Genomic DNA, 25503 nt, shown 5'->3' with positions numbered 1-25503 from the left:
TAAATATCAGTCACAGCCTCTGCTTCTTTCTGGAAATTTAACAAGCTAAGAAGTAAGATTTAACAATGTCTATAAAGCCATCAGAATCCATTACACTGTATTCCTATTCCCATCCACTTCATGTCCAGGACTGCATCCACAGTAAAAAGGTGGATTGATTGCGAGATCCCCTGGATGCCCTTCAAAAAATATGCTGGGGCCACATCATTAATATTTATCATGTTGACCTGGACACTTTCGTATTGCCCATGCATATGCAATGAAGACCTCTGGATGAAAAGGGCACATAAGATGAGACCGCTTAACTGCATGGCACTTTGCGTCCGACACGCTTACACACTGCCAGCTGACATTCAGGTGAGGCAAAGCCACTGACACGCCAGAGTAAAATAGACAGGGAGTCTGGCAGACCTCCAGAGTCTCCGAAGAAGCAGTCAAACATCTTTGTGTACTGGGGCGTGGCCTCGTTTTAACCGCTACAATAAAGTTATCCAAATGTCAAAACTCCATTCCAGACTGAACTACAGGGTTTCTGCTTATTTATTACCTTGAAATGCACTTTGTCTAACTGTTTGATGTTCTTATCCCCCGTCGTGTTGTTACTTGACAGGAATCAGTCAAGAAACAAGTTATCTTTCTTGAAAGCAAAACAGGACACCCTCTTAATAGTTTCTGCAACTATGTAAATGGTTTAAATACAAAAATCTCTCAATTTTGGAAGCAGTGGGAATATGGTCACATAAACAACCACACTTAAATGAGTGTACCTTTATTAATTATGTGGATAAATCAAAATAAAGCTAACCAGTATAGTAATGCAACACTTTTAAAATGAGACTACAGCCACGCTAGCAGCTCTCTGAGGCTAACGTGCTGATGTTTAGCATGTTTAGGTGCTAGAACAACAACAGCACTAAACATAAAATATAGCTGATGTCATGATGTCAACCAACGTATCAGATAAACTGAATGATGCCTCTCGATGCAAAGTTTAATTCGATGAACTGTAAAAGCCTGGGGATGTTAACAGCTGCACCCAGTTTCACAGAAATCCATCCAATAGTTGAGATATGTCAGGCTGGACCAAAGTGATGGGTCAACCAACCGACAAATGTTCAATATCATTTTGCATAGGGATGGCACGACACTGCTGTAGAGGAAAGCTTTCCCCAATGGAGACTAATGAGGGGTCATCTTAAACAATTATCTCACATGAAGAGCCGTTATAAACCTCTCCACCCTACAGTGTTTTTTTTTTTTTTTTTCTTAGCTGCACCTGTTTGACTCTGGCCGAGATTCAATGAGCCAGAAAGAACAAGATCAAGATGCAGCTACATTCAGATCACACTGTGTACATGTTCATTCACACCGTGCACTAATGTGCTTTTACTCATCTTTGATGTACCATCTGGATAAAGATCAGAGTTTAGCTGCAGTTGTAAAAATGGTGTTTAAGACGGGGAGGGGCACCGGGGCCCCTCTTTATTTTTACCTTCTCCTCCTGGATGCGGTCCTCAATTTGTTTAGAGGCCGCCTCATGCGCTCTGAACAGGCTGACGGTGCTGGTGAGCTCCGGGTCCAGTATGTTTCCATCTTTGTCTCTGACCACCAGATCGAGATCCAGGTACCTTGCGTGAAAACGGGGGAGAGTTCATGAATGCCAGAACACACTAAGGTAAATATTGTGAAGGCATGGTTGCATTTGTGGACGAGGAAACAGCACACAACACATTTTTTCCCTCATATAATACTTCTTTAGCTGTCTTTCAGAGCTCCCCTGTTTTGTTCAACTCTTTCTTCTTTGGAGCCAGAATGTTGCCAACATGCAGTCAATGTAGTTCATCACCTCATCCCTGCTTCTGCAGAGGCAAAAGCTTTTTTCTCTACCTGACCAAAGGTTTAAAGTTTCATCACCGGAGCAGAATGGAGCTTCACAATTTTAATTTTTGACCGATTTTCTAGGCCCACTGCAGACACAGCAAGAGCTGTCATTTCATGATGGAATACACTACGGTTTGCTGAAGCTAAATCCCACCAGTTTTCCTCCAGCTAAGTGATGACCTGTCATTTTCTATTGACTGACACTGCTGACCTATTCCAACAAGAGTCATTTTCCCGGATAGATATGAGGATAAAGGGATATAAGCTGTGGGGAGGGAAGGACACGACTAAACGCCTCTAAAGACTGGATCCTCACTTGTTGCCATAGTCTATCTTGGAGGTGACTCTCTGCTTGAGCTCTGTGAGCTCATCCTGTGGGAGGGTGCCAGACAGGATCTGGGAACGCCATTCGATGAGGTCATAGATCATGTCACGGACAGAGTTGAACATCTCGCGTTTGTCCCCCTGTCAGTGGAAACAGACGGAGAAAATTTAGAAACAGAACAGGACCGTGCAGGTGAATAAAAAACTGATGAATTGATGACCAGGTGGATTAACCTTGAGCCAAACTTAATAAAATTTTGTGAAATATAAAAATCTGACACAGGTGACAATATTTGAAAAGAAAATATCTATCAAAATGGTTCAGCTGATATTCTTATTGATTTACATGAAGTATTTCTCAGTCTTTTCTGAGATATGTAGGGATGCATGATATCAAACATTTATGCACATCATTTTTTTCATTATATGTGCCCAGATATATGGCAATACATGTCCGTGATAAGCCCATATATAAGCTCTGCCACATGCACTGTGTGTGTGTGTGTGTGTGTGTGTGTGTGTGTGTGTGTGTGTGTGTGTGTGTGTGTGTGTGTGTGTGTGTTCCCATTGGGAGGGGACAGGCTGGCTTACCACATACAAATCCCTCCATATTGTAGCCCACTCCCGCAGTGTGGTGGTGACCTCCTGCACCAGTGGCAGCTCAGTGGGAATGACCGTCTCCTTTTGCCTGCAGTGATAGTAAACAAATTTGATCCAGTGACTGTGTGTCGTTTTTGCTCTTTCCTCTCCACACTGACACAATGTGTCTGATCACAGTCATTGTGTGAGGAGAGACGGCAGGAAAATCAAACTCTCAAAGTCTTTTATTCCAAGCAAAATCATCGCGTATATGTTGCTTCCACTGTTAGGATTAAACATGTTGCCTTTTATCCGAGTGAATTCAGATTAATTTCACAGCTTTGTCCAAATCCTTCAGTTATAATTCTACGAAATAAATAAATAAATAAATAAATCTTCAAGCTTCTCTGTTGAATTCATGGACTTTGAAGTTTGAGGTTTATCTTTTTGTTGTGTTGTGAAAGGGAAATCAAAGAAGACGGATCAAACTGAAAAAAACTTTAAAAAAGATTTTTTTTTTTTTTTTTAAAGTGCCATGAGTTTTGGAACAACAAACACACATGTCACATCATATCAACAGCAGACCTCTCCACTTAAACACCCTCTGACGCTGTCAACACACGACTTAGCCAACGAGCGCCTCGGTGGGTCAGAAAATAAGTTGGTAGGTCAAACTTCTCATTTATTTTTTTTCCTACTTGATTTTCATTGTTGTCACCAGCAACATAACACACAAATGCAACAAAAGAAGAACCGATCTTCTTGCTTGTAAAAAAAAAAAAAAAAAATCACATGTCATTCAAAAAGCGGAAGTAGAGAAATACTAACCCACTGCCCTCGACTGTGGCCTCTTTCAGGTGTATATAGCAAGCAGGAAATATTCCCTGGAGGAGGAAGAGATAACAGTGCAGACCACATTATATGTTGTAACTACGGCAGAAGTTGAACAGCTCGAAAAACTGAAGCAACTAAAGCTGTTTACACTGTTTACAAGCCGCTCACCTTTTTGGATTTTCTCCTCAGCCTATGCCCTCTGTACCAGTCTGAGGGAGAACAGAAAAACAAAGTTGGTAAGTTTATCATTCAATTTAAATTAAGGAATAACATTAAAGCTGAAAATATCCACACTGTGAATATAAATGAATGCACAATGAAACACTAGCAGGCCAGCTGAAGTGTGCGGGGATCGCTCATGCCTGTATTTACAGGAACACACCATCATAATCGCCACTGCTAAATATATCATCTTATTGAACACGTGGATGAAAATTTGACAAAACAAAAACGGTACAAGTGATGACAGGAAAATAATGTCAAGCGCTGGCGTGTCAGCTCTGATCATGCGTGTCATCAGTAAGCCCGCTCTCACCTTCATATGTCTCAAGTATGTGCACTGTGTCTCCAATCTGCAGCGACAGCTCCTCCTCTCCCCGGGCATCGTAGTTATAGATTGCTGCGGAGAGATGACAGAGGACAATATAAGAGGAGGAGATATTACAGGAGGAGGAAAAAAAAAAAAGAAGGCAATAAAGGATTTGGCTCCCTCGTGGCACTAATTGCGTGCCACTGAGATGTGTAGTAGAGGCATCACACATACACGGGATGTCCACCCACACCGTCTGACACAAGTGACGGTTGGGCCTGGCACTATCGACGCTGTAATATCAACACTTTTCCACCGCCCACTCAAGAGAAACCAGTAATGAGGGAGAATGCCAAAATAACAATAATGCCAGCGGAAAAGAGATTTCCTCAGATTTACAGCACGGAGACTAAGAGTTAGAGTAAATTATTGCAATGCTCCTGATGTTCTTGGGTGTTCTCAGAAAAAAAAAAACTAAAAAACAAACAGTTGACATGAAGGTGCTTTTTTTTTTTTTTTTTTTTGGTTTTCTAGTCAGCACTACAAAGGCATACTTTTTTGTTTTTGTCTACAGGGTTTGTAATGCTAAATAAACATGAGTCAACAGAATAAGGCAGAGGACAGCACCAACATGTTCTGACAGGTTCGATCAAGTTGCCAAAACTACAAAGCAACTACAAAGTTTTCAACTGTAGATAACTGTGGCTAGATCTGACACATCTCGCAGCATTTCATGAGAGAAACGCTGAAATCTCACTCTTGCAGTGTTAGAAAACATCATTGGATATGCTCCGAAAGCCAAATCACTCATTCGCTGGGCATAACTTTCCACCAAATTTCATCTAAATCTCTTAACAAGCATTTGAGATATCCTGCAAACAAACAAACAAACATGGCAAAAAAAAAAAACCATAAATCTCCTAGGCTAAAAGTGAAATCTCTAATTAGCGAGCTGTTCTCTCTGGTGCCATTGATCCAAGAGCCAACAAACACAGCATCTCACGTCTTTTGTCAGAGCTGCGTCGACATGTCAAGGTCATGTTAGAAGTTAGAACGACAATAAAAAATCCTGACTGGTGACACTTGTTCTCTCATTTAGTGAAAGGTGAACAAGGCGTCGCTGTCAAATCAGCCATGACCGACACCTGTCTTTGAGAAAGGCTACAAGGGCGCCCACACACAAACACAATCTATACACTGACAGCATGACAGGTGGCTGTGGAGACAGAGGTGTTTGTGTTGAGAGGACACCTGTGAGGGGAAATGACACTAAGTGTGTGCGTCATATATATATATATATATGTGTGTGTGTGTGTGTGTGTGTGTGTGTGTGTGTGTGTGTGTGTGTGTGTGTGTGTGTGTGTGTGTCCTGCAGAGGGAGCGCACATGGGACCACTTCAGCAGAGGTTTCCAGAGGTGAATGACGACTTAATTAAAAAAAAGGACCCTTGCCTGCAGGGCGGCCGCTGGAGCCTTTCCCAGCATGCTGATGGTGCATCAAATGAATCGAGCGTTTTTCTCCCACAGTCACCTGCCATCTGAGGAGCTGATTATATTTCATTAACATATCAGGTGGCACACAGAAATGCTTCTTTTTTTTTTTTTTTTAGCTCTTTTTTTCCCATTTAGCTCTTAAGCTGTAATGGTGGACAATTATCGAGAACAAAGCATTTCTGTTTTTGTCACTTTTGCGCAAGGGGTGAAATCTTTTTATGTATTTTTCTCCCACACATTAGATTACAGCAGGTCTTTCCTGTGACAAATTATCTGAAAGTCAAGGAGGGCAACTATTTTTTTTCTTTTTTTTTTTTTTTTTTAGAAGTTCTACTTTAAGTTTTTAACTACTAGCCAGACAAAATAAAAAAGTGGTTATAATTACCTATTCTTCAAGGATGATGTAATTAATCATAGAACTGAAATAATAACTACCAAATTATTTGGATTTCTGATTCTGTACAGACCAAAAACATTAAAAGAATGAAGCATTGACTTGTATCACACTTTCAAAGGCACCTCTTATTACACAGAAAAGCAATTAACAGTACAGTATGTGTCTGCTATAGAGGAGGTCAGACAATGTTGTAACACTGTATAATTGAGCAATCAACGCAACATAAGGCAACTTATAAAGGGTATGAAAAGGTCACAGAGTTAAGAGGCAAATTACTGGTCCATCATTTGCAAACTATTTAAAAAAAAAAATAAAAAAATAAGAAAGAAAAAGAAAAAAGTTTGATTTGGCAAGAGCAAATGTTGCAAAATTAATGACAACATAAAAGCCAAGACTTTTCAGTGATAAAGTAAACACTCACCAGCACTGGCTTAAAGAAATATCATGGGATGTTTGGTTAACACAACCTCAAAAATGACAGTTTGTATAATATTCAGTATATTTAGTCGGACACTTCACTATTTAGTGGAGGGCCTAAAATGCCCCCGAGCAGCCTGTTTCATTCAACCCTGAGCCGTTTTGTTATCAAAGTGTATGTGCATATACACGTGCATGTCCACAATGCATTTTGTGATCCCCCAGAACAATCCGACGTGCCCAGCGAATCCACCAGAACACGAGCCACGGGCTGACAATTGAACAAAGACCCCAGGAAATGAATTCAGTGGTACCACACTGAGACACAAAAGGTACCTACAGGGGGGAGAAAGCAACGAAACAATGGAAAGGGAGGTGGGATTAATCTGTGTGCAGCCATTAGAGAGCAGCCTGGTCACTGTACAGAAGGGTCCGCTCAATTAAACTATCATTAAGAGTAGCCAGGAAAAGCGTATGAAGCCATCAACGGCTGCAACTGTGTTTTTGTTTGGAACCGGGTCCGCAGGTCCAGCTGATTCTGCATGTTATCTAAATGGCAGGTGCTGAGAGAGAGCGGCCCAAACAAACAGCTCTGATAGAGGCATAAAGCTTAATAATTCATCAGAAAATGAAAAACTGCCCCTGTGACTACTTCCAATAAGACAAGGTTCATATCAAACAAACGGGAGCCCAGAGAGCCAGGGGTAGACTCTCACTAGGCGAGAGGTGCAATTACGAAACGAAAACAAACGACAACACGGGAAGACGCCGACTAAATCGTGACCATCAAACACAACCTTGACATGTGAGGCGATGATGGTGCAACGTAAGCGATTCGTGTCTCGTGGGGGTTGAATGACAGCTATGATTGCTCATAAACCTGTATTTGCATACACGAGAGTAAACTGACGTCAATTAGGAAGCAGTGAGGGAGATAAAAATTCATCAGAGGAAGAAGACGATGAGGAAGTGGACTATATTCTCCCTGGAGTGTGGCATGCAAATGATTTTCTGGAAACAGGATAAACAGCAGCATTATTTGCTGGGGGCTCATTACCATACATAACCTCTTGCATAAGGCTGTGCAAACTCGGAGAACATTATCATCAGAGGAAACGAGCGAGGAATCAGATTACAGACCCATCCACTTAGCCAGCGCACGTCTACGCCCTCTCCACAATTATTCGCAGCCTCATCTAAACATTGGACTGATTGTAATTCTACACTTTGGGCTTACTAATAACCTGCACTAATCCACATAGAGTATAACATATCATTACACCGAGATGAGAATACAGTACACTGATGAATGAGTGGGTGGGAAAAAAGGGAGGAAAGAGAAGTGCGTCGAAAGTGCTCATTGGAAAGAGAGCGAGCCTCTTGATGTTTTGTATAAAGTCTCCGTGGGCTGTGAGCCTGCATAGAGAGCCAGCCAGGAAATCCCAGATGAGAGGATTCTCCAGGAGGGAAAAAGCGGAGAGAGGCATGAGGCAGCTCTCAGCCTGGACTGGGTTTGGCTTTCGAAGAGCCAAACGGGCGGCAAATCCTGCAATGTCTCCAAGAAGGTGGGTGACGTCAAAATGCGCTATCCAGCCACGACATCACATCTCTACAGCAACTAAGTCTGGCCGGAGTGACAGCACTCCAAGTTCAACTAATGCCGGCCTCACGCCAAAAGACTTTTCAAATGATCAGACAAATTTCCAGTGTCTAAATAAAATCCTGGACGTTTTGCTAGAGTCGACAGTGTGAGGTGGTGATCGTCCATTTGTTTCTTGTCTTGGCATTCCGATAAAATCAAAGATATTATCTTAACTTTTTAGTCTTAGCTCATGGAAATAGTGACGTTCAAAGCCGTGAACACTGTCAACTTCTCCAGCTCCAAACAGGAAGTTACAAACTGAGTTGATAGGGAGCATGGAGGCGACTCTTGGGACGAGCAAGAATATGAGTCATTTGGTGTAAGGCCGGCATTAAATACATAGAGGAGGCAAGGATAATTGGACATAAGGAAAATAATTTCAAAATAAAACAGGAAATCATAAATACAAAGTCCGAACACAGTCATTTCAGGGGAAAATCATGACAATTACAGTGTGGAGTTACTAACTTTATATAATTATAATTATAATCATTTCAAAAAGCAAAAAGTTGAAAAAACTATTTTTCTTCCTGTAAATGTCCACCAAGAGCATGATGGGAAATAATCCCAAAGGAAGCTAGCTGTAGCCTTGCAAATAGCGACCCTGCAAGATCCCCAGTCTTTACAAAATCTTAGTGTGAGACTAAAATCTCTGAGATTTATGACACCTTGTCTTCGGATGTGAGAGGGTGTCAGACTTCAGTCTTTTTAAAAGTCTTTTCAAAGTATTCCACTGTATGGTACACATTAAATGGCATAGGAGCCACTGTGTAAGTGAGTGGGAGTAAAAGTCAGACTAATGAAGGACCCAGAAACCTTGGATATAAAAACGGTGTAGTGGCATGCATTTGTATCTGACTCAGACATTTTGTCACATGATGTCTTCAAAGTTCTTTGGTGATTTTTATGCCTCTTTAGGTATATGGGGCCTCAAGCACGATTCAAATAATTAACAATTAATGGTACGCCATATAATAAGAAAGTAAGGCGAAATCAGATGCAGAAATGCAAGGTGCATTTAATGAAGATGCTCTCACTGTCACCAGAAGGGAAGAGAAGGATGAGAGAAAGCACTCGCGAATACTGACTGATTTTCAGAACCCGCTGTCTCTCACTGTTTGCCCGTTGTAGTCTGACAGTTGATCTGTGCTGTCTTCAGAATCTTCACTTCGTGCTCTGTGACAAAAAATTTCAAAGCATTTCTCCCAAGCAACATGTTGTCTGATAATGACCCCTGAGAACAATTTTTGGCAAACTGGATTTTATTGAGAATGAGTTTTAAATCAAGAAATTCTTTTTTTTTTTTTTTTTTTAATTGAATTGTAACCCCAGTGTTTCTCTTATATACATTAAAATAATTGCAGCCGCTGCAATTTCATGAGGTCGCAATTACACGACTCTGCAGAGGGCTTTTAATTTGAAACGACGGATAAAGTTGAGACACGGGGCGACACCCAGAAAAGAGAGGGGGAGAGAAAGGGAGAGAAGAGAAAAAGAAAGAGAGGAGAGATAAAGAGATTTAACAAGCTAATATTAAGTTAGATAGATTTTTATTACCTATTTATATTCCCCAATATTTCCCAAGATTTAAAGGCCTAATGTGGATTCACTGCAGACTCCTTACATAAAAGTTTTTATAAATACAGGCAGTCTGAGGACTTGTGCAGTGTCATCCAGTCAAATCTAACTTTGGATCTGGCACTAAAACAATTAATTTCTCAATTATTCAACTCACACAAAAGTAATCTGCAACTATGATTAATAATTTGTTCATTTTTCAAGCAAGGATATCCATAGCTGCCGCATCTCAGTTGTGGGAATTTGCTGCTTTTCTATGTCAAACGTGATTGAATATCTTTGGGTTTTAGACTGAATTTTTCACAACATTTTAAAGAGAAACGATCAATTAACTGAGAAAATAAACGGCAAATTAATCTGTTATAAAAGTAGTTGTTGGTTGCAGCTCTACCTGGCTCCTGAAAGGAACATTTGTTTGGCTACATTCTGTTCTGTTTATGTTGCTGTCTTGTTGCTGAAAAACTGAAAACTTTTGAGGTGATCATGTGACATTCAATTCTCAAGTCTATGGTGCGCTCATGGACACAAAACTTTATTATCATCCCAAACATGCCTATGGCCTTGCTTGTGTGAAAGTGAAAGAGTGTGGACAAAATAGCCCAAGTAGCCCTATGTGAGACAGAGGGGAGACAGAGTGAGAGTGCAGAAACAGCAAGAACTGTGGACTGTGAGAAAATAGCAATATACAGTAATACTGAGCAAGAGAATATGAATTTAATACAGTGCTTAACTTGAATGAGGAGGAGTTCAATAAGCACACAGCACGCCCTTTACCAGGCAGCAGGACTGAATAGAGGATGATTATTACACTCCAGCTGCACTATGGGTTGAGGCAAGACGATGGAGCAGAGAGGGGTTCCACACACACACACACACACACACACACACACACACACACACACACACACACACACACACACACACACACACACCACACACGCACACACGCACACACGCACACACGCACACACACACACACACACACACACACATTACTGTATTCTCTTAAGGATATATGTGATTGTAAATTACTAACCCAGACTGACTGGAGAGCTCAGCCTGTAAAATTATATACCTCTTACTACTTAAGAGCCTGAGACTACATAACTATATTAAAGATCTGACCACACATCTAATGCATCTCAAGTATAAACTATAAGAACAGAGAGCACTTTCATTTTGAAGGATCACCTCACTGTAGGGCATAGTGGGTTAAATTCAACTTTCTAGAGGGAAGGTAATAAACTATGTCTCATATAGGGCTCAGTTTTTAAAATGTCCCTTCATAAGTCTTTAGACACTGGTGCAGTAATGGTGAAGACACTACAATGTTTATGTCCCAGTTATGTCAGTGATTTCAAGGTTTTAAATTCTATGAATTCCTATATTGGGGTTGGAGTTTGCTTCAAGTCCAACAAAATGTTTCATAAACAAGCCTTTAGAGCCTTTAGGTACCTTAGAGGACATGACTACTAAACAAACAGGCCCTTGTCTGACATCAACTTGGTGAAGTCATTTGTATGGGACAAATGTGAGCTGAGTGAGGTGCTGTTGCAGGTGCTTCACTGTGTTTTCCTGATGAGCTCTGCTGGTGGTAAGACCAAGCTGGCTGAAGCGAGCGCTACTGCAGAGCTGACAGGTATTCTTCAGGGATCTGCCAAGTTCTGTTAGGATAATGGTAGGAATATTGGCCAGGGAAGTGAGGAGGAGGGGGCGGCAGAAGGACCCGACGTTTCTACTGCATCTCTGCACTGTCTGTGGACTGTGGACTAACTCATCTGTCACAAACTCTCAACACTAACAATCCTGCACACTAAAGAAAGCAATGTCTCTGAAGGGGGTTCAACAGCATTTTAACGAATCCTCCTGAATCCAGTATAAAATCTGCATTTCAAATCCTTTATCAAATCTATTTAGGTTTGGCTTTGAACAACTTTAAATAACAAAAGTTAACAAAAAATATCTGCGGGAGTTTTCTTGTAAACAAACAGAAGTTATGTTTACATTCAGTGTTACTCATCAAAACTGATTGTGTGCATCTTTTTGGTTTAACAAAGGTTGGATGTAGCCGTAAGCAAAAACAGTATGACAGGTGCACATACAGTAAAGATCACATTATACTATGACTGATGTCATAAAACATTTGCAAAGCCAAGGTGGTAGGACTTTGAATCGCATCACCAACGTGTGCATGCATGTGCATCCTTGTGCATGTGCACAATGTAAACAAAGAGGGGACCCACTCATAAAAAGCACTTCCATACAAGAAAAAAACTCCAGAGGGTACCGTAAGAGGTAAAAGAACATAGAGCTAAAGATAAAACATAAATCCTGATTCTTACATTTGTCCAGATATAATACGATGTACTATGTTCTGCTGATTACTCTTAAAAATGGGACAAAAGGACACTTTTGTGGCCTGGAGGTTCAGGTGCCGACCATAAACCTCTAGGCTGGGACATCTGTTGCATGTCATTCCCCATCTCTCTCTCCCCTCATGTTCTGTAATCTCTCCACTGTCAGCTTTATAATAAAGGCAAACGAAAAGCCCAAAAATTCTTCATTACGTTTCATTTAATAGGTTTTTATCTCACAGGCTGTACTTAGCCTATGAAATATCAGAAAAAAACTGTGAAGAAGTCCCATCTAAGAGCCTTAGGAGTAATCTTCAAATGTCTTGTTTTGTCTGACCAACTTCCCGAAACCCAAAGATATTCCGCTGGAAATTAACTGCAAATCCTCTCATTTGAGAAGCTAGAAACAGCCTAATAAATGATTTAAATGACTGATTATCAAAAATGATAAGCTAATTAATTAATAATTGTGTCAGCAATAGTCCAGACCTGTTCTGGCATGGGTGATACTTGTACAGATACAGGTTTGTATGTGTTTCTGGAGGTGGCTAAGTGTGTCAAAGCTGCCGAGTGTGAACAAAGCCCATTAGCAGGGGATAATTTTGTGAATAAACTCCCACAGTTCACAACAGCACTCAGGTGTCCCTGTAGCACAATAGTTGGCAAGACTAAAAGTGAACACAAAAGTATCAGCAAAACACTGATAATGCTGGGAGCACTCGAGAAGGCTTGTTTAAAGGGAGTCTAAGGAAATTTCAAGGACTGCCAAATCACAATACTTCCCATTTTCCTTAACTATTTTCTACTCCTCAGTAATGGATATCATTTCAAAAATTGTAAATGAAATGAAAGCCACTAAGTGTGTTATTAAAATACACAGCGATGTAGTCCGCTGGGGTTTATATTGCAATACATCCTGTCACATAATAATCAACTATACAGCATGTTGGTAACATTCAGACGGAGAAAGAGCTCTGTCAGTGACGTACAAGGCTGGGAAAACATGATAATTAATTTAAAGTCCCTCTCTAATAGGGTTTAATAAGAGGTTTAGGCATTCAGACAGAAGCCTGATGGTTCTTATTTAGAGGCAAATGTAGACAGTGAACCCAGGATTGTGAAATACCAACAAAATCACCCTCTTTCCTCTTAAACCAATTACATATAACAGCCTTTTAGCTTTATCTGCAGTTGGAGGGTGGAGATAATGCTATTGTAATTAACCTGAAATTAATACGACAGCAGCTGAGCTGCGAGAGAGGAAAGCCCCAGGACTCTCGCTGACAAGCACCAGATTTCTCCTCGCTCTGACTGGAAACAAGCAGGAAATGCCACTTGAGATATTACTGTATGACAATGGACAAGGCCCTTAAAGGCGACCTGAGGAAATGCTGACGCTTTTCATGGCGGCAGGAAGATTAACAATACCTCATTTAAAAAAATAAATTAAATAAATGATAAGGTAAATGGAGAAACACAACACTGCAATCTGTGTACAGCAGAGGAAGTGTGGGAGGGTTTGGGGCTTGAAGAGAGAAGTATAATGAAGGGAAGAGCAGGTGGAGATCTACAACATACCAGATCTAGATGCCAATAGCAGTAATACCTTTTGGCAGAAGTTCCTGCCATGTGCCCAGCTCCAACACAGGCCTCAGGGTACAATCTAACGCAAGCCGATAATTTTGCTTCCACTGCCTCTGCAGAGCCAAGTTATTCCTTTAATTGAAAATCATCTTCCCAATACAACAGGGACAGAGAGCAGAACCTAGCTTATTACAGAGCACTGAGCAAAGCTTTTCACAGAGAGTTTCTCACACAGTGATCTCTGGTGTTATTTGTGGTGGTACACGAGTATCTCCACTGGCTCTGCAAAGCAAACCCGTCTGCACTTTGCACACACATCTCATGAGCTGTAGAATGAATAGGAGCCTTGTGAAACACTTTCTCTGTGACTCATCGACTCAGCGGGCAAATCATTTTAAATAATCTTGAAAATAATATTCAAGACTTGGGTGAAGGCTGAAGATTTACCTTTTTCTCTGTTTTCACAGTGATATTACAAAAGCAACTTATGTTAAACAGCAACAGTAACACATCTCAGGGTTATATTTTTCTTCCATCTACACAGCGATACACAGCATGGGGAAATAAATTGGCAGAATCCACACAGATTAGCCTTTTGCACAGCAAGAAGTAGCTAATTATTTCCTGCCCTGTGTTACATCTCTTGTGATACGAATGCTAATGAGTGCATAATTACCTTCAAATATTTGAGGAAACTCTGTAATTGACTCAGCAAGTTTACTTTGAAACCTCAATGGTGGCTCTCTGCCAAGAATGAGACTTCACTGACAAGCATATGATGCAACACTTGACCTTCATCAGGTGGTGTCTGCTGCACCTAGGAGCGTGAGTTGAGCAAATCAGACATATGCAACAATAAAAAACGCCCAGGATCTGTTCCTCATGCTGTTATTTCTAATCAAGGAGCTGAGGGTTGTGTTCTACTGAAGCAGACGTCACACTGTCAGTGATGAGAGAGCAGTGTGGCATCAATACTCTGAAATGTCCCACAGAAAAGAAGGAGGTTGGGAAGATCAGTAATAAAAATGGTAGGAAGAAAGGTTGCCTGGAGTCACTAGCTGCCAACATCAAACCGTCTTAAAAACCAGGCACAGACATTCTTTCACAGCAAGGAACGTTCAAAAAGACAACTGACAAGTGAGCAGATACAACAGAGGCTGCAACAGCAACACTTAGCTCCAATTTAGCTGAGGAGAAAGTTTCTTAATATTAGCCATTAGCCGTTAGTATACCTGCTCAACTTTACATCACACACTCCTATAAAATGTTCTGTGTTAAATTGCTGGAACAGATGAAGGCAATTAACTTCCAGTGTAATCCACTGAACCTCTTTGCCACATGGGGCAAATGGTTTAGTCACCCAGAGAAAACAAAGATCTAACCATTCATTTGGCCTCAACACTCGATAATGTTGAAATTAACTACCACTCCGCGCTCGCCGTGACTACAAAGAAGCAAAAGTACTTTTTGACAGAGCATGGGACACGGTGTACTGGCTCCTCACAGCATCATTATTTGGCCTTTTGAAATAAAACGTTTAATACAATAGCAAACCTTGGTCTTATTGCAGTACCAATGCTGAGTCGGATGAGCCTGACCTCCATATTAATGACTGTTAAGACAGATTTGCTGGCTGGATGTCTCCAATTTGAAATAGACCTGGACTCCACCGCTTTTCCAACAAAAGCAACAAAAGTCGGAATTCTCATTTGATCTCCTACGTATCTGCACAAGCTTTAAAGAAGCAAGAAAAAGTTTTTAGAATAATAATTATATCAACACCTTGACTAACCCCATCAATTCTTTCATTTAACAACTTAATTGGAGCAGCGCAGGCCTGACGTGACCTCTCTGAAACAATTTGCAGTTTGCAGCAAAACCAAACAGCATGCATCTAGTTATGTATTTATACCATAGCTTATTCCTTTGCCTTGCCTGCAGAGTGTTATTTACCTGTTTACTTTCAGTATCTCAATAGGTTACAAGGTTGTGCTTGTGGTTACACAGATGACTGTTGAGCTTTTTATTTCAATAGCAGGGGAGGTATTTTTAACTATCACTTCTGAAATGCACAAAAGCGTGGTTGTGCTGTTCTGTTAATAAAGTTTGGCACGTACAAAACCCTTCCAAGTACTGAATCATGGTCCTTCTGCAGTATAAAATACAGAATGAACTAAAATATAAGATTTAAAATAGATATAAATTTAATAACAATAATTTGGGGAATTGAATTAGTTGCAGGCCTACATTTTTGTACACCATGTGATGTTCTAACAAGGTATTTAGATTGATTTTTTTGCTGTTACTGGATGTTTGTGTATCACTTTAAATGACTTCATAGTGTTACTAGAGGAAGGGCTGAAGTTCAGGTAGAAAATATGATGGCCAGATGAAAATTCATTTCATGTCTCCACAATCTCTGTCTTCCCTTTTTTAAACAAAAGGAGACCGAGGTGTCAGCTACAGCGGTGAGACAACTTCATATAAATCCCTAAAGGTCGATCACAGAGTAGAGCTGCCACTCACTGAAATCTAAAACTGCCTCCAGGGCCCACCAACATCTGAGCTGCAGGGCTCTGACTTTATCAAGTATTTAGCCAGACAGACAGACAGACAGACAGACAGACAGACACACAGACAGACAGACACACACACACACACTCACACACAAACACACAAAAGGCCATTTCATCAAATGCCAGCCGTACTGAAAGGCTGTCTCTTGCTGCATGTGGCAATCCCAAGCCCATCTGCGACCACAATCAATGACTGACACCTCCATTACAAGTCCCCAAAACAACCCACAAGACGTTTTAAAGGTGACAAATGCAACATTAATATGGACTGCAGCTGATATTAATTTTGACATCTTTATAAAGTGAATAGCCTCAGAGATCTTGATGATATCTGCTACCCATGAAACTCCGCATCTGGGATTTACTCAAAACCAATACAGTATAATGACTGGAAAACATACCTCTGGGTAAGTTTACTTAGGCAAAATAAATATGTTCAGTGGAGAATGTGCTCTAGCTTATGAGACTTTAATAATAGCTTGCATGTTGACGCCGTTGGCGCTCATCTTTAAGTTATGCATGCACCCCAAGTCGTACCTGCCAAAAGCTTACAGCGAGACTCTGTCTTCTGAGGTACTTGGGAAGTGAGTTTACCCAGGCAGCCGGTCCTTTTAGCCCATGCTTGACCCACAGAAACAGACAGGTCGTCCAGTGTCAGCTCACCCACTGGCAGCCTGGCACAGCATCAGCTCAGCTGCAAGCTCATCACTCCAGAATAAGAATAAAGCCTCGGCTAAAGCGCTCAGCTAGAGGTTGTTAAGAATGCTCCGTACAGACTGAACTGACAGTTTGATATTCGCACAATTCTTTCCTCTAGTTTTTATTCCCAGACATTAAACTTCATCCCCAAGCAATTATGCTGCTTACTCTGTCTTACGTTACAACTCTTATTTAAAAGTAGATATTTATAGCTTGAAAGCAAACAGACAAATAACGGATCGATAATGATCCAAAGGGAGGATAAAATTATGTTTGGATAACTGCCTTAGCTGCTGACAGTCATTTTACCAGGTCTCCCAACAGTGTTTTATAGTGCATGTGGATCACTTCACCTTATAAAGACAACCTCTGCAAACATCGTACTTAACGAATTCACTTTTACATACAATATATTATTAACCGTCATTGAAAAGGAGCAGAGGTGTTACTTTGCATAAGAAAAGCTATTTTTTTGTAGCGTGACTATTGGTCCGGCCATAATTTAATATTTAAACTGAAGAAGAGATACCATACGTCTAATCAGGGTGGTTTACCATCTTGGCTTAACAATTTCCTGAGGGAGACGCTGTTAAAATGTGAGTTTAGTTCAATCAGATAAGATTTATGGTTTCCATTTTCCCCATTAATTTTTTTTTCTTGGCACATCCTTTCACACCTGCTCGAAACCCTGAATGACACAACAATCCTTTGGATTGGATTTTGATAAAGGCGCTGAATTTGATGTGGCTAAAAAGGTCAAATTCCCTACACCGCCATAATAAATGCAGTTCTTTTTTTTAACTCTGTCATTAAGGAAAACGCTTTGACTTAACCATAAACAGGGAATTACATATTTGTACCAGTGGTCATTTTGTCCTAGGAGGTTCAATTTTAGAGGTCACAATCATTTTGGATGAAACTCTTTAGATATTAAACCAAGCTGAAGTTTATGAATCAATCACTTAACACCACCATGTTAACTGCCGGCATGATGAAATATGAAAGGTTCTCATATACTGATTTTCAACAAGCTGAAACTAAATGATCTAATAAGATTTGTCCACGTCAGTGACCTTTGTTTCACATTGGCATGTTACACACCATTAGCCATCTGTCAAGCTAGCATAAAGCAGCACAGCAGGACTCTTCTCAGACAATGCACAAGCTGCTTGGCATGTCCACAATCAATACCGAGGCCAGTGAAGACGGCCGGCCTGTGTAGCCGAGCAATAGGAACGACCCACATGATCAACCCAGGTGCGTGTGTGTCTCCTTTCTAATTCATGTCCCATTGTCTTTGACACACTGCCAAGGAACGTCACAGCTCATTGTATTTGTCGTGGAGGTCCTAGCACGCCCACACCTACATGTGTCAACTTTCACTACAAAAGATGCCCTGTAAAGTCACTGTCTGCCACCATCAAGCCGAGGCGATCAATCAGTTAAGAGTTACAGAGGCGACAATGAGTCTTTTAATAGTTAACCTGAAGGAAGTGAAATCAGTTTTTTTGTTCCCCCCCATCTCACTGATATTTAAAGAAGCTGAGTAAAGGTTTTATCTTCCAGGTCTGAGCAACATTTTTCTGTACCCCTGTGACGGAAGAGAAACATCTTGCACAAACATGTAGGGTACATACTGATGATAACATTTGTCAGCAGCGAGCAGTCTCTCCAGAGGTTACAGTATAAACAAAAACAGCTGAGACCATGAATGAGGACAAAAAGTCCTTACAAAAGGGTACAAATGATGAACTCACAGGATGTTGACTCATTTCTGATTCATAACATTTAATTTCAGCTCGCTCCAGTTTTACTTGTTCTCCGCCACTAAAGCATCTCCACGTTTTGTTGTAAAAAGGTGAAGGAAATCAGAAAATACTGCACTATAATTAGTAGTTAAGAGATGAACCAAATCCTCAGCTGTGTAAATCCAAGGTCAACTTGCTCACAACTGCTCCCCCCCACCCCCACCCCCACCCCGCCCCACCCTCTCACCTCGACCTTTTCGGATGACAGCGACACTTAAAACAAGATGTAAAAGTGTTCCAGCTTTGTCTCAGTGGTGAGCCAAGAAGGAGTAGTGTGGAACCACTTAGCTATGCACTGATTAAATAGGCCAGCTGTCATTTGTCTTAGCCACCATCTCGCAGCAAGCCACTGGGAGCTGTACTATTAGAATTGCCTCACCAAGCAGCGCAGCCCATAGTTAATATATAATTCCCTTTCAGAATGAATAATAGCAAAGTCATGCTGACCTCCAAAGAGAGGCGAGGAGGAGGATGGACAAACTTTTGGCTAAGATGAAGTGACAGCGTCTAATAAATGAGACAATAATGAGTAAATGATAAATGCATTTAAGTCTCTTAATATTGTTTGTGCAATAAACTTAGTATACTGTTGATATTTGATACTGTATCATGTGAAAAAGCAACAGTAACTCATGACAGGAAACTTTGCAATAGCCAAACTAGGTATGAATCACAAGGTTTAGCACATAGCTAGCTCAAACTGTGATCTAACTGGCACCTGACGTGTCAGTGCATGTAAACAAAGTCACAAATAAAGTTTAGAAACGTTTATGCAGAGTTGGCTGACAGAAAGGGGAAGATGTTTTAGTTATACATCTGCAGTGCAGCTCAATAAATGCAGCATAGTTGTATTAAATGGGGAGAAAGCAAAAAAACATGAGCAGGATAAGGTCCGAGGCTGAGGCTGTAGTCAAACAAAAACAAACAATCCAACAGCACGACGTACAAACTCATAATATCTGAATCAATGGTATTAGCTTAGCGTTCCAGCTCTAGGTGATCGCTCAAGAGAGTTGCACGCTTCTCACAGAGAGGGCTTAATAAAAACCCTCACACTTTACATGACCACACACATGTCCTTCACTACACCAAAGGAAGGATGTGCAATACAAAAACGTGTGCATCTTTTAATATCATCATCTCAGTTTCTGTTTGTACAGTTTTATTTATGAGAAAGGGAAGGGTGCTGGGTGGATCACAAACAGCACCTATTATACATGAAAAATATCATCCCTCTCCTGCTTGTCTTGTCTCCACAGCATCTCCTTTCTTCTCCCGGCTCGTTCCTATTAATCAGCCGCTTTATTTCACTCTAGCAAAAGCACTCCGTCTCCAATTTTGTCAGCTCAGCTTTTTTTTTTCTTTTCTCTTGGACAAACTTTAACATAGGCAGAGAGGGTGCCTTGTTCCAAAACTCAACCGTGTCGTAAATATTGTTGAACGCTTTGTTATGTCAGAATTAATAGCGGCGACGTCTGGCAGGGAGTGCAGCAATGACAAGAGCAATACTTTTTCCTTTTCATAGTTACTGTGCCTCAAACAGACGTGAGACAAGACATTTTCTGAATGAAATGCAATGAAAACAACTCCCGACATATAAAACCAAGACGTAAACTGATGGGAAAAAAAAAAAAAAAAAAAAAAAAAAGGAAAAAGAAAAAAGCAGTGACTCAAATTTTCACTCTCATATATTTCACACCAAATAGCTTGTACACCGTAAGAGAAGGGTAAAATACGAGACAGGGAATTTAAAACACATGGACAGAATTTATGTAGTAACCCAGACTGTGTTTTAATTGCAACCATATTTGTTAGCTTACTGCACTTGTGGGTGGGAGATGGTTTTCTAGGGTGCAGGGCGGGGGCTTCACAAATTACTTATGGCCTCAGTGAAGAGACGAAGCGGCTGCGTCTCTATTTTCTGCTCCCAATGTGTCACTCACCACTAACCTGTTCCAAATGAGAACCGTCTAGGGTTGTCAGTCCTGATGGCCTGCAGTCTGCCACACACCAGTTTAAAAATATGATTTCATAGCCACAGAAGAGCTAACATTTAGAGTTCAGCGCATGTGTGTGTGTTCAATTGTCCTCTTAGATAAGCTGCCAGTCTGTGATCTGACCTACAGGAAGCAACATTTCCTTGCTGCCCAAACCTGCAACTGCAAGCTGGAGGAAAAAAAAAAAGAAGTAAATGTTGCCCGAATGTATTTTGAACAACCATAGCATTTTCTGTGTTAGCATGTTAGATTACTTCAAGCAAAATTACAAAGAGAGGATCATGAACGGGTGGAAAACATTTCTCATGACAGCACATGCTCTCACGGGCAATTTATGCTGAAGTCTCAACAGCAATGTGTGGATCTAGTAAATAGTCCTGTTGCTTAGAGTTCCTTGGTTTGCTTTCTAGAACCACAGCCCTGTGAAGTCTCTCTTAAGGAGCAGATGATGAAACAGAATTAATGAGACAACACTTGAAAAAAAGTGTTTCTTGTATTTCTGGTTAATTCATCATAGAATCTGGAGACAGCTAAAAAAAAACATTTCCCAGAGGCCTTGTTAAATCACTTGTGAGATGCCATAAGAATAACCAGGCTTTCAAACTCCTGATCCCTTTGCTTAATGCCACGCTGGTTGGTATTTGACAAGAAAAGAACTGTGTAATGAAATCAGCTCAAGGTCAAGAGAGATATGATTTTATCAATTCTTTAACAAATGGATTACCAAATTCCTTCTTTATGAAATGAACACGGGTCAAAGAATGAAGTCAGGGAATGAGCCAGAAAGCTCTACCTCCATTTGAAGTTTGTCAATAGTTCTAATTGTATGTGACTGCCACATGAATGTATTCTGACAATTAAGCAGATCATCCGAGTTAAATCCAGGCTGATAGGCAGCATTCTGAACATACCAGTGGAACTGAAGACATTGTTTGGAGGAGGAGGTCGAGGTAATGCCACAGGGTAATAAATATCCTTAATAACAGTGTAAAAACAATGTTTGTTGCCTCAAGTGGGTTAAGGAAGATTCCAGATGCATTAAAAACATGAGTTTCCCAAATTAAATCAGCGTAACGGTTCTGAAACCAGGCCTGAAACCATGATGCTAACGTCCACAATCCTATGTTGTGTTACCAGAAGACAAACTGTATTACCTACCTACCTAAAGCCTTGTTTTTACAATCATGCAAATGCTGTGATGTGAATCAGCCTGTATGGTAACTAAACCCTTTTTCTTTTCTTTTTTTTTTTTTTTTTAAATATCTGCTATGCTCCATGAAGACAGTAGTATTTATTATTAATGCTGCTGTGAAAAGACTCAAGGAGACAGTTTTTTTAGATTCACTAATAAAGCCACAGGGTCATTATGAGAGTAGTAAATGCTGGTATGACAAAAGTTTTGCTGAAATACAAGTAAGTTCACAGTGAAAGCTGCCAGCATAAGAGGTCTCGCAGAGTGCTCATTAGTGCTACTTGGTCAACACATGAAGTATTAAAAGTGCAATGGCTGTGCACCCCACCAATCCTCTGCAGCAGTGATGTGGCAGCTGCCTCTCTTTCTACTAATGACTCATCCACTCCAGGATTCAGTGAGGCCCATGAGAATTTTCTACAAGATTTTTGAAGAACCTTGACTTTCAAGATCTCATGGATGTTGTGAGAATATATCGGGGCAATCATTAGCATCACAATAGTGAACTTTTCACACACACACACACCCCCACAACATACCACAGGCTCATATTGCATGAATTGGACTGAAAAAAAAACAGAGCTCATTTGGAGGCTGTAGTGTGAGATGCCAATCAAAGCTTTGGTATAACCCGCTGAACTTGTCCATCAATCAGCATCAGCATCCCTCATATACAGCTGTGAGCCCTCAGCCCCTCTAATGGACACAGCTAAAAAGGGAATCAGTATTCATGTGGCGGAGCACATTACACACATTAAAAATAACAATCCACTGTCGTGAAACCAGATTCTTCTGGAAAACATGTAATTTGCTTCATTACTCACTGAGCAGAACCAGGATGTTCTAGGGAATCCCCAGAAAAATTAGGAATTGATCCATTACACTATTATTTAAGGCATTCAAGTAAAGCACAGTGAGAGTGCTTAAGCCTGGCTGTTACTCTCATATTTCACACTACCCATCATGCAATTCTTCTGATATACCACACTTGTTTCTGGATATCTTGCCTTCATCAGGGTGGTTTATGAGGTTTCCATTTTTTTCTATAGACTATATACAATCCATCAATTAGTCAAGTGGTATTACAAGATATATTAAAAGTAATCAAGTGTATCATCTGCTGTGTAAACAGCTATGGAAATGTATTCAAATATTACACCTAATATTAAAAGTAGTCACAGATTGTGGGCCCAAATGTAAACAAATGTGGTTTAATGCAAATTTTCAAAGGTCCTTGAAATCAAATGGTTTATTAGTGGCTGAATAAATGTATTTAGTCGTTGTAAAAAGGACATACCCATATGCAATGACTTTATTTTACAAGCTGACAGTCAGATAAGTAGCTAAAACACGCCTTAATTAGTTTAATTAATATTCATGTCAGTTCTACAGCGCGACACAGACTATATATTGCCCTGGTTGTATTAAATCCTTCAGTCTAACCACACTAACGCCAGCTATAGATACTTTTTGTGAGGGTGTATGTTCAGTGTTGTTAAATAACCCCCTGAAGGAGAAAGTGGAGGCTAAAACGGGACAGTGTTCCCAGGTAAGACCGCCAGGTTTCAAAGCATTTGAGGAAGTGACAATAAAGAGCCAAAAGCAAAGTGTGTCCATGTGTGAGAGACGGGGCAGTAAACACGAACATCCATCAAACTAAACAGTTACAAGTCATGCGTAGCCTGTTAGTAGCTAGTTAGTTTGTAGCGGAGGCCCCATAACACAGGAAACAGCGCTGCAACTAGGCGCGCCTCTAACAATTCCCAATCCACACACAGTCCTCTTCCTCACAAAAGACAGACATTCCTTGTTTTGCATTTCATGCAAACTGGCTGGCAAACAGCCCACACTTGATATTTGCACACCAGCGCTTTAGGCAAATTAAGCCCTAAAGTCGGATATACAGCAATATGAGAAACAAAACAGCCGGTCGCTTTCTCACAACAATCCTTCCCAAACTTGTGCAATCTGAGAGCAGAGAGCTAGGACGAGCTAACGATGGAGCATGCAAGTTTTCTTACGTACCAACACCATACTTCTCCTTTTTAGTGGGCACCCAGCGAGACATTCTCAGTGTCGAGGCTTCCCCGAGTTGTTGCTTCGCCTGTTAGAAAAGGTCCAGATGTGACCTCTTGCTGTTAATGTAGACTTTTCTTCACTTTCCTCTGAGCTTTGGGGAGCTACTCCGAGCAGCCATTTTCCACCAGTGACAGGACGCTCCGCAAGGGGGAGGAAGGGACCACAACCTTTTCACCCTGTAGGCGTTCATACAGCTAAACGTCCACTGCTGTTAACAGTTCGTTGGAAACTACAGGACTGGTGAAAAGTTTTATATTGGTGATTAGTTGACTCAAAATGAATTTACAGCAGTATATTATCGTAATAAGGACATTACTAAATCCAAACGATGGGTAAACTGAGACTTTTACCTCCCATCCATCAATACATGAAAATAAATACTTAATTGAGAATTATATATGCTTTTATGTTTTCTCATCTTCTGTTTTTCTCATATAGCCTATATCACTTCTCTAGAAACCTTACAAATACTTTAGGCTATTAAGGGTTTTAACAAAATAAATAAATAAAGCTGAAGCTAATGGAGGGAGGTTTTATTCTGTCTAAAAAATTATATAATACTTACAAAAAAGATGAAGAATTCAGAGATATCCAAAACAAAGAACATGGGATTAATATACTGAATGTCATAATAATAAAAAAAAAAGAAAAGCTGTTTTGTAATGTTGTAATGGTAGTAACTGCAATGGTAAACACACAGATAAGGAAGAGACAGCATATTGATGTCTGAATATGAATAAAGAGTAAGGTGGCCTTTTAATGTAGTGCATTATTTACAATTTGTTATTTTCAATAGCCTGCAATTGCTTTTTATTTTCTATATTAGAGAAATAATAATGTATCACTCCTTCACTCAGCTTGAAATAAATAAATGCATAGATAAGACCATACTAATTGCACACACGTTTCAACTTGTATTACTATTGTAATAGCCTATCATTAAAAAAAATGTATTCCTGTGAATAAATGAATGTTTCTTTAAGTAAGTGGTATTACTACATGGTATAAAACACACAGCCAAGTGAGACTGGTCTTCTGAGGGTCTCATACACTACAGAAGTAGAGTTCATGTGGTCTATGTCCACTTCCTTCCTGCATAAGTTAGCCAGTTACCCTGAGCAGTGATGTAATGAAGTGTTACTCAGAGCTGCAGGTGTTAAATGAAAGACATCAGAGGCATGCACCTGGTGCACGCATCTGAATCTGCTCATCTTTATTCATCGTCTTTTGAACGAATGTTGCATCCTGTTGCTGTATACCAGCATTCAGAAAAGTTATGACCCCATGCCCTGTCCTCATTTGCGTTCACTTCCTCCACCTGTCATTTTGGAGTAGTGGCAGCAGAGGGCGCCACCCCTTTCAAACTTATTCTGAAAGACAAGAACCTACCTCTTTTGAACCTTGTTTAAATTTATCCACATTCAATTGAGTTTTTGATTGGATTTCATGTTATCTCTCAGGCAGAGCAGACAGAAAGATGCAAATTGCTTTACATCATTGCATATTCCTTTTGCATGTTGCTGCTCAGTTTGATAAGGT

At 40.4% G+C, this 25503-nt stretch overlaps 1 protein-coding gene across 2 annotated transcripts in view; it reads right to left on the bottom strand.

Moving 5' to 3' along the window:
* The window catches only part of dock1 (dedicator of cytokinesis 1), a 180521-nt gene extending 156408 nt beyond the window's left edge, over positions 1-24113 (bottom strand). For both annotated transcript variants that reach the window (XM_056366513.1, XM_056366514.1), the window contains exons 1-7: positions 23911-24113; positions 4154-4237; positions 3787-3827; positions 3613-3668; positions 2797-2893; positions 2198-2346; positions 1493-1628 (exon numbers count right to left, since the gene is read on the bottom strand). In XM_056366513.1, coding sequence (XP_056222488.1) covers positions 1493-1628; positions 2198-2346; positions 2797-2893; positions 3613-3668; positions 3787-3827; positions 4154-4237; positions 23911-23953 — 606 coding nt within the window. In that variant the 5' untranslated portion in view covers positions 23954-24113. The remainder of the gene's footprint in view (positions 1-1492; positions 1629-2197; positions 2347-2796; positions 2894-3612; positions 3669-3786; positions 3828-4153; positions 4238-23910) is intronic.
* Positions 24114-25503: the final 1390 nt, after the last annotated feature.

Source organism: Seriola aureovittata, chromosome 21 (assembly GCF_021018895.1).
Source record: "Seriola aureovittata isolate HTS-2021-v1 ecotype China chromosome 21, ASM2101889v1, whole genome shotgun sequence".
NCBI lineage: Eukaryota > Metazoa > Chordata > Actinopteri > Carangiformes > Carangidae > Seriola > Seriola aureovittata.
The sequence above is the reverse complement of the archived record's forward strand: the minus strand, read 5'-3'. Positions and strand labels throughout refer to the sequence as shown.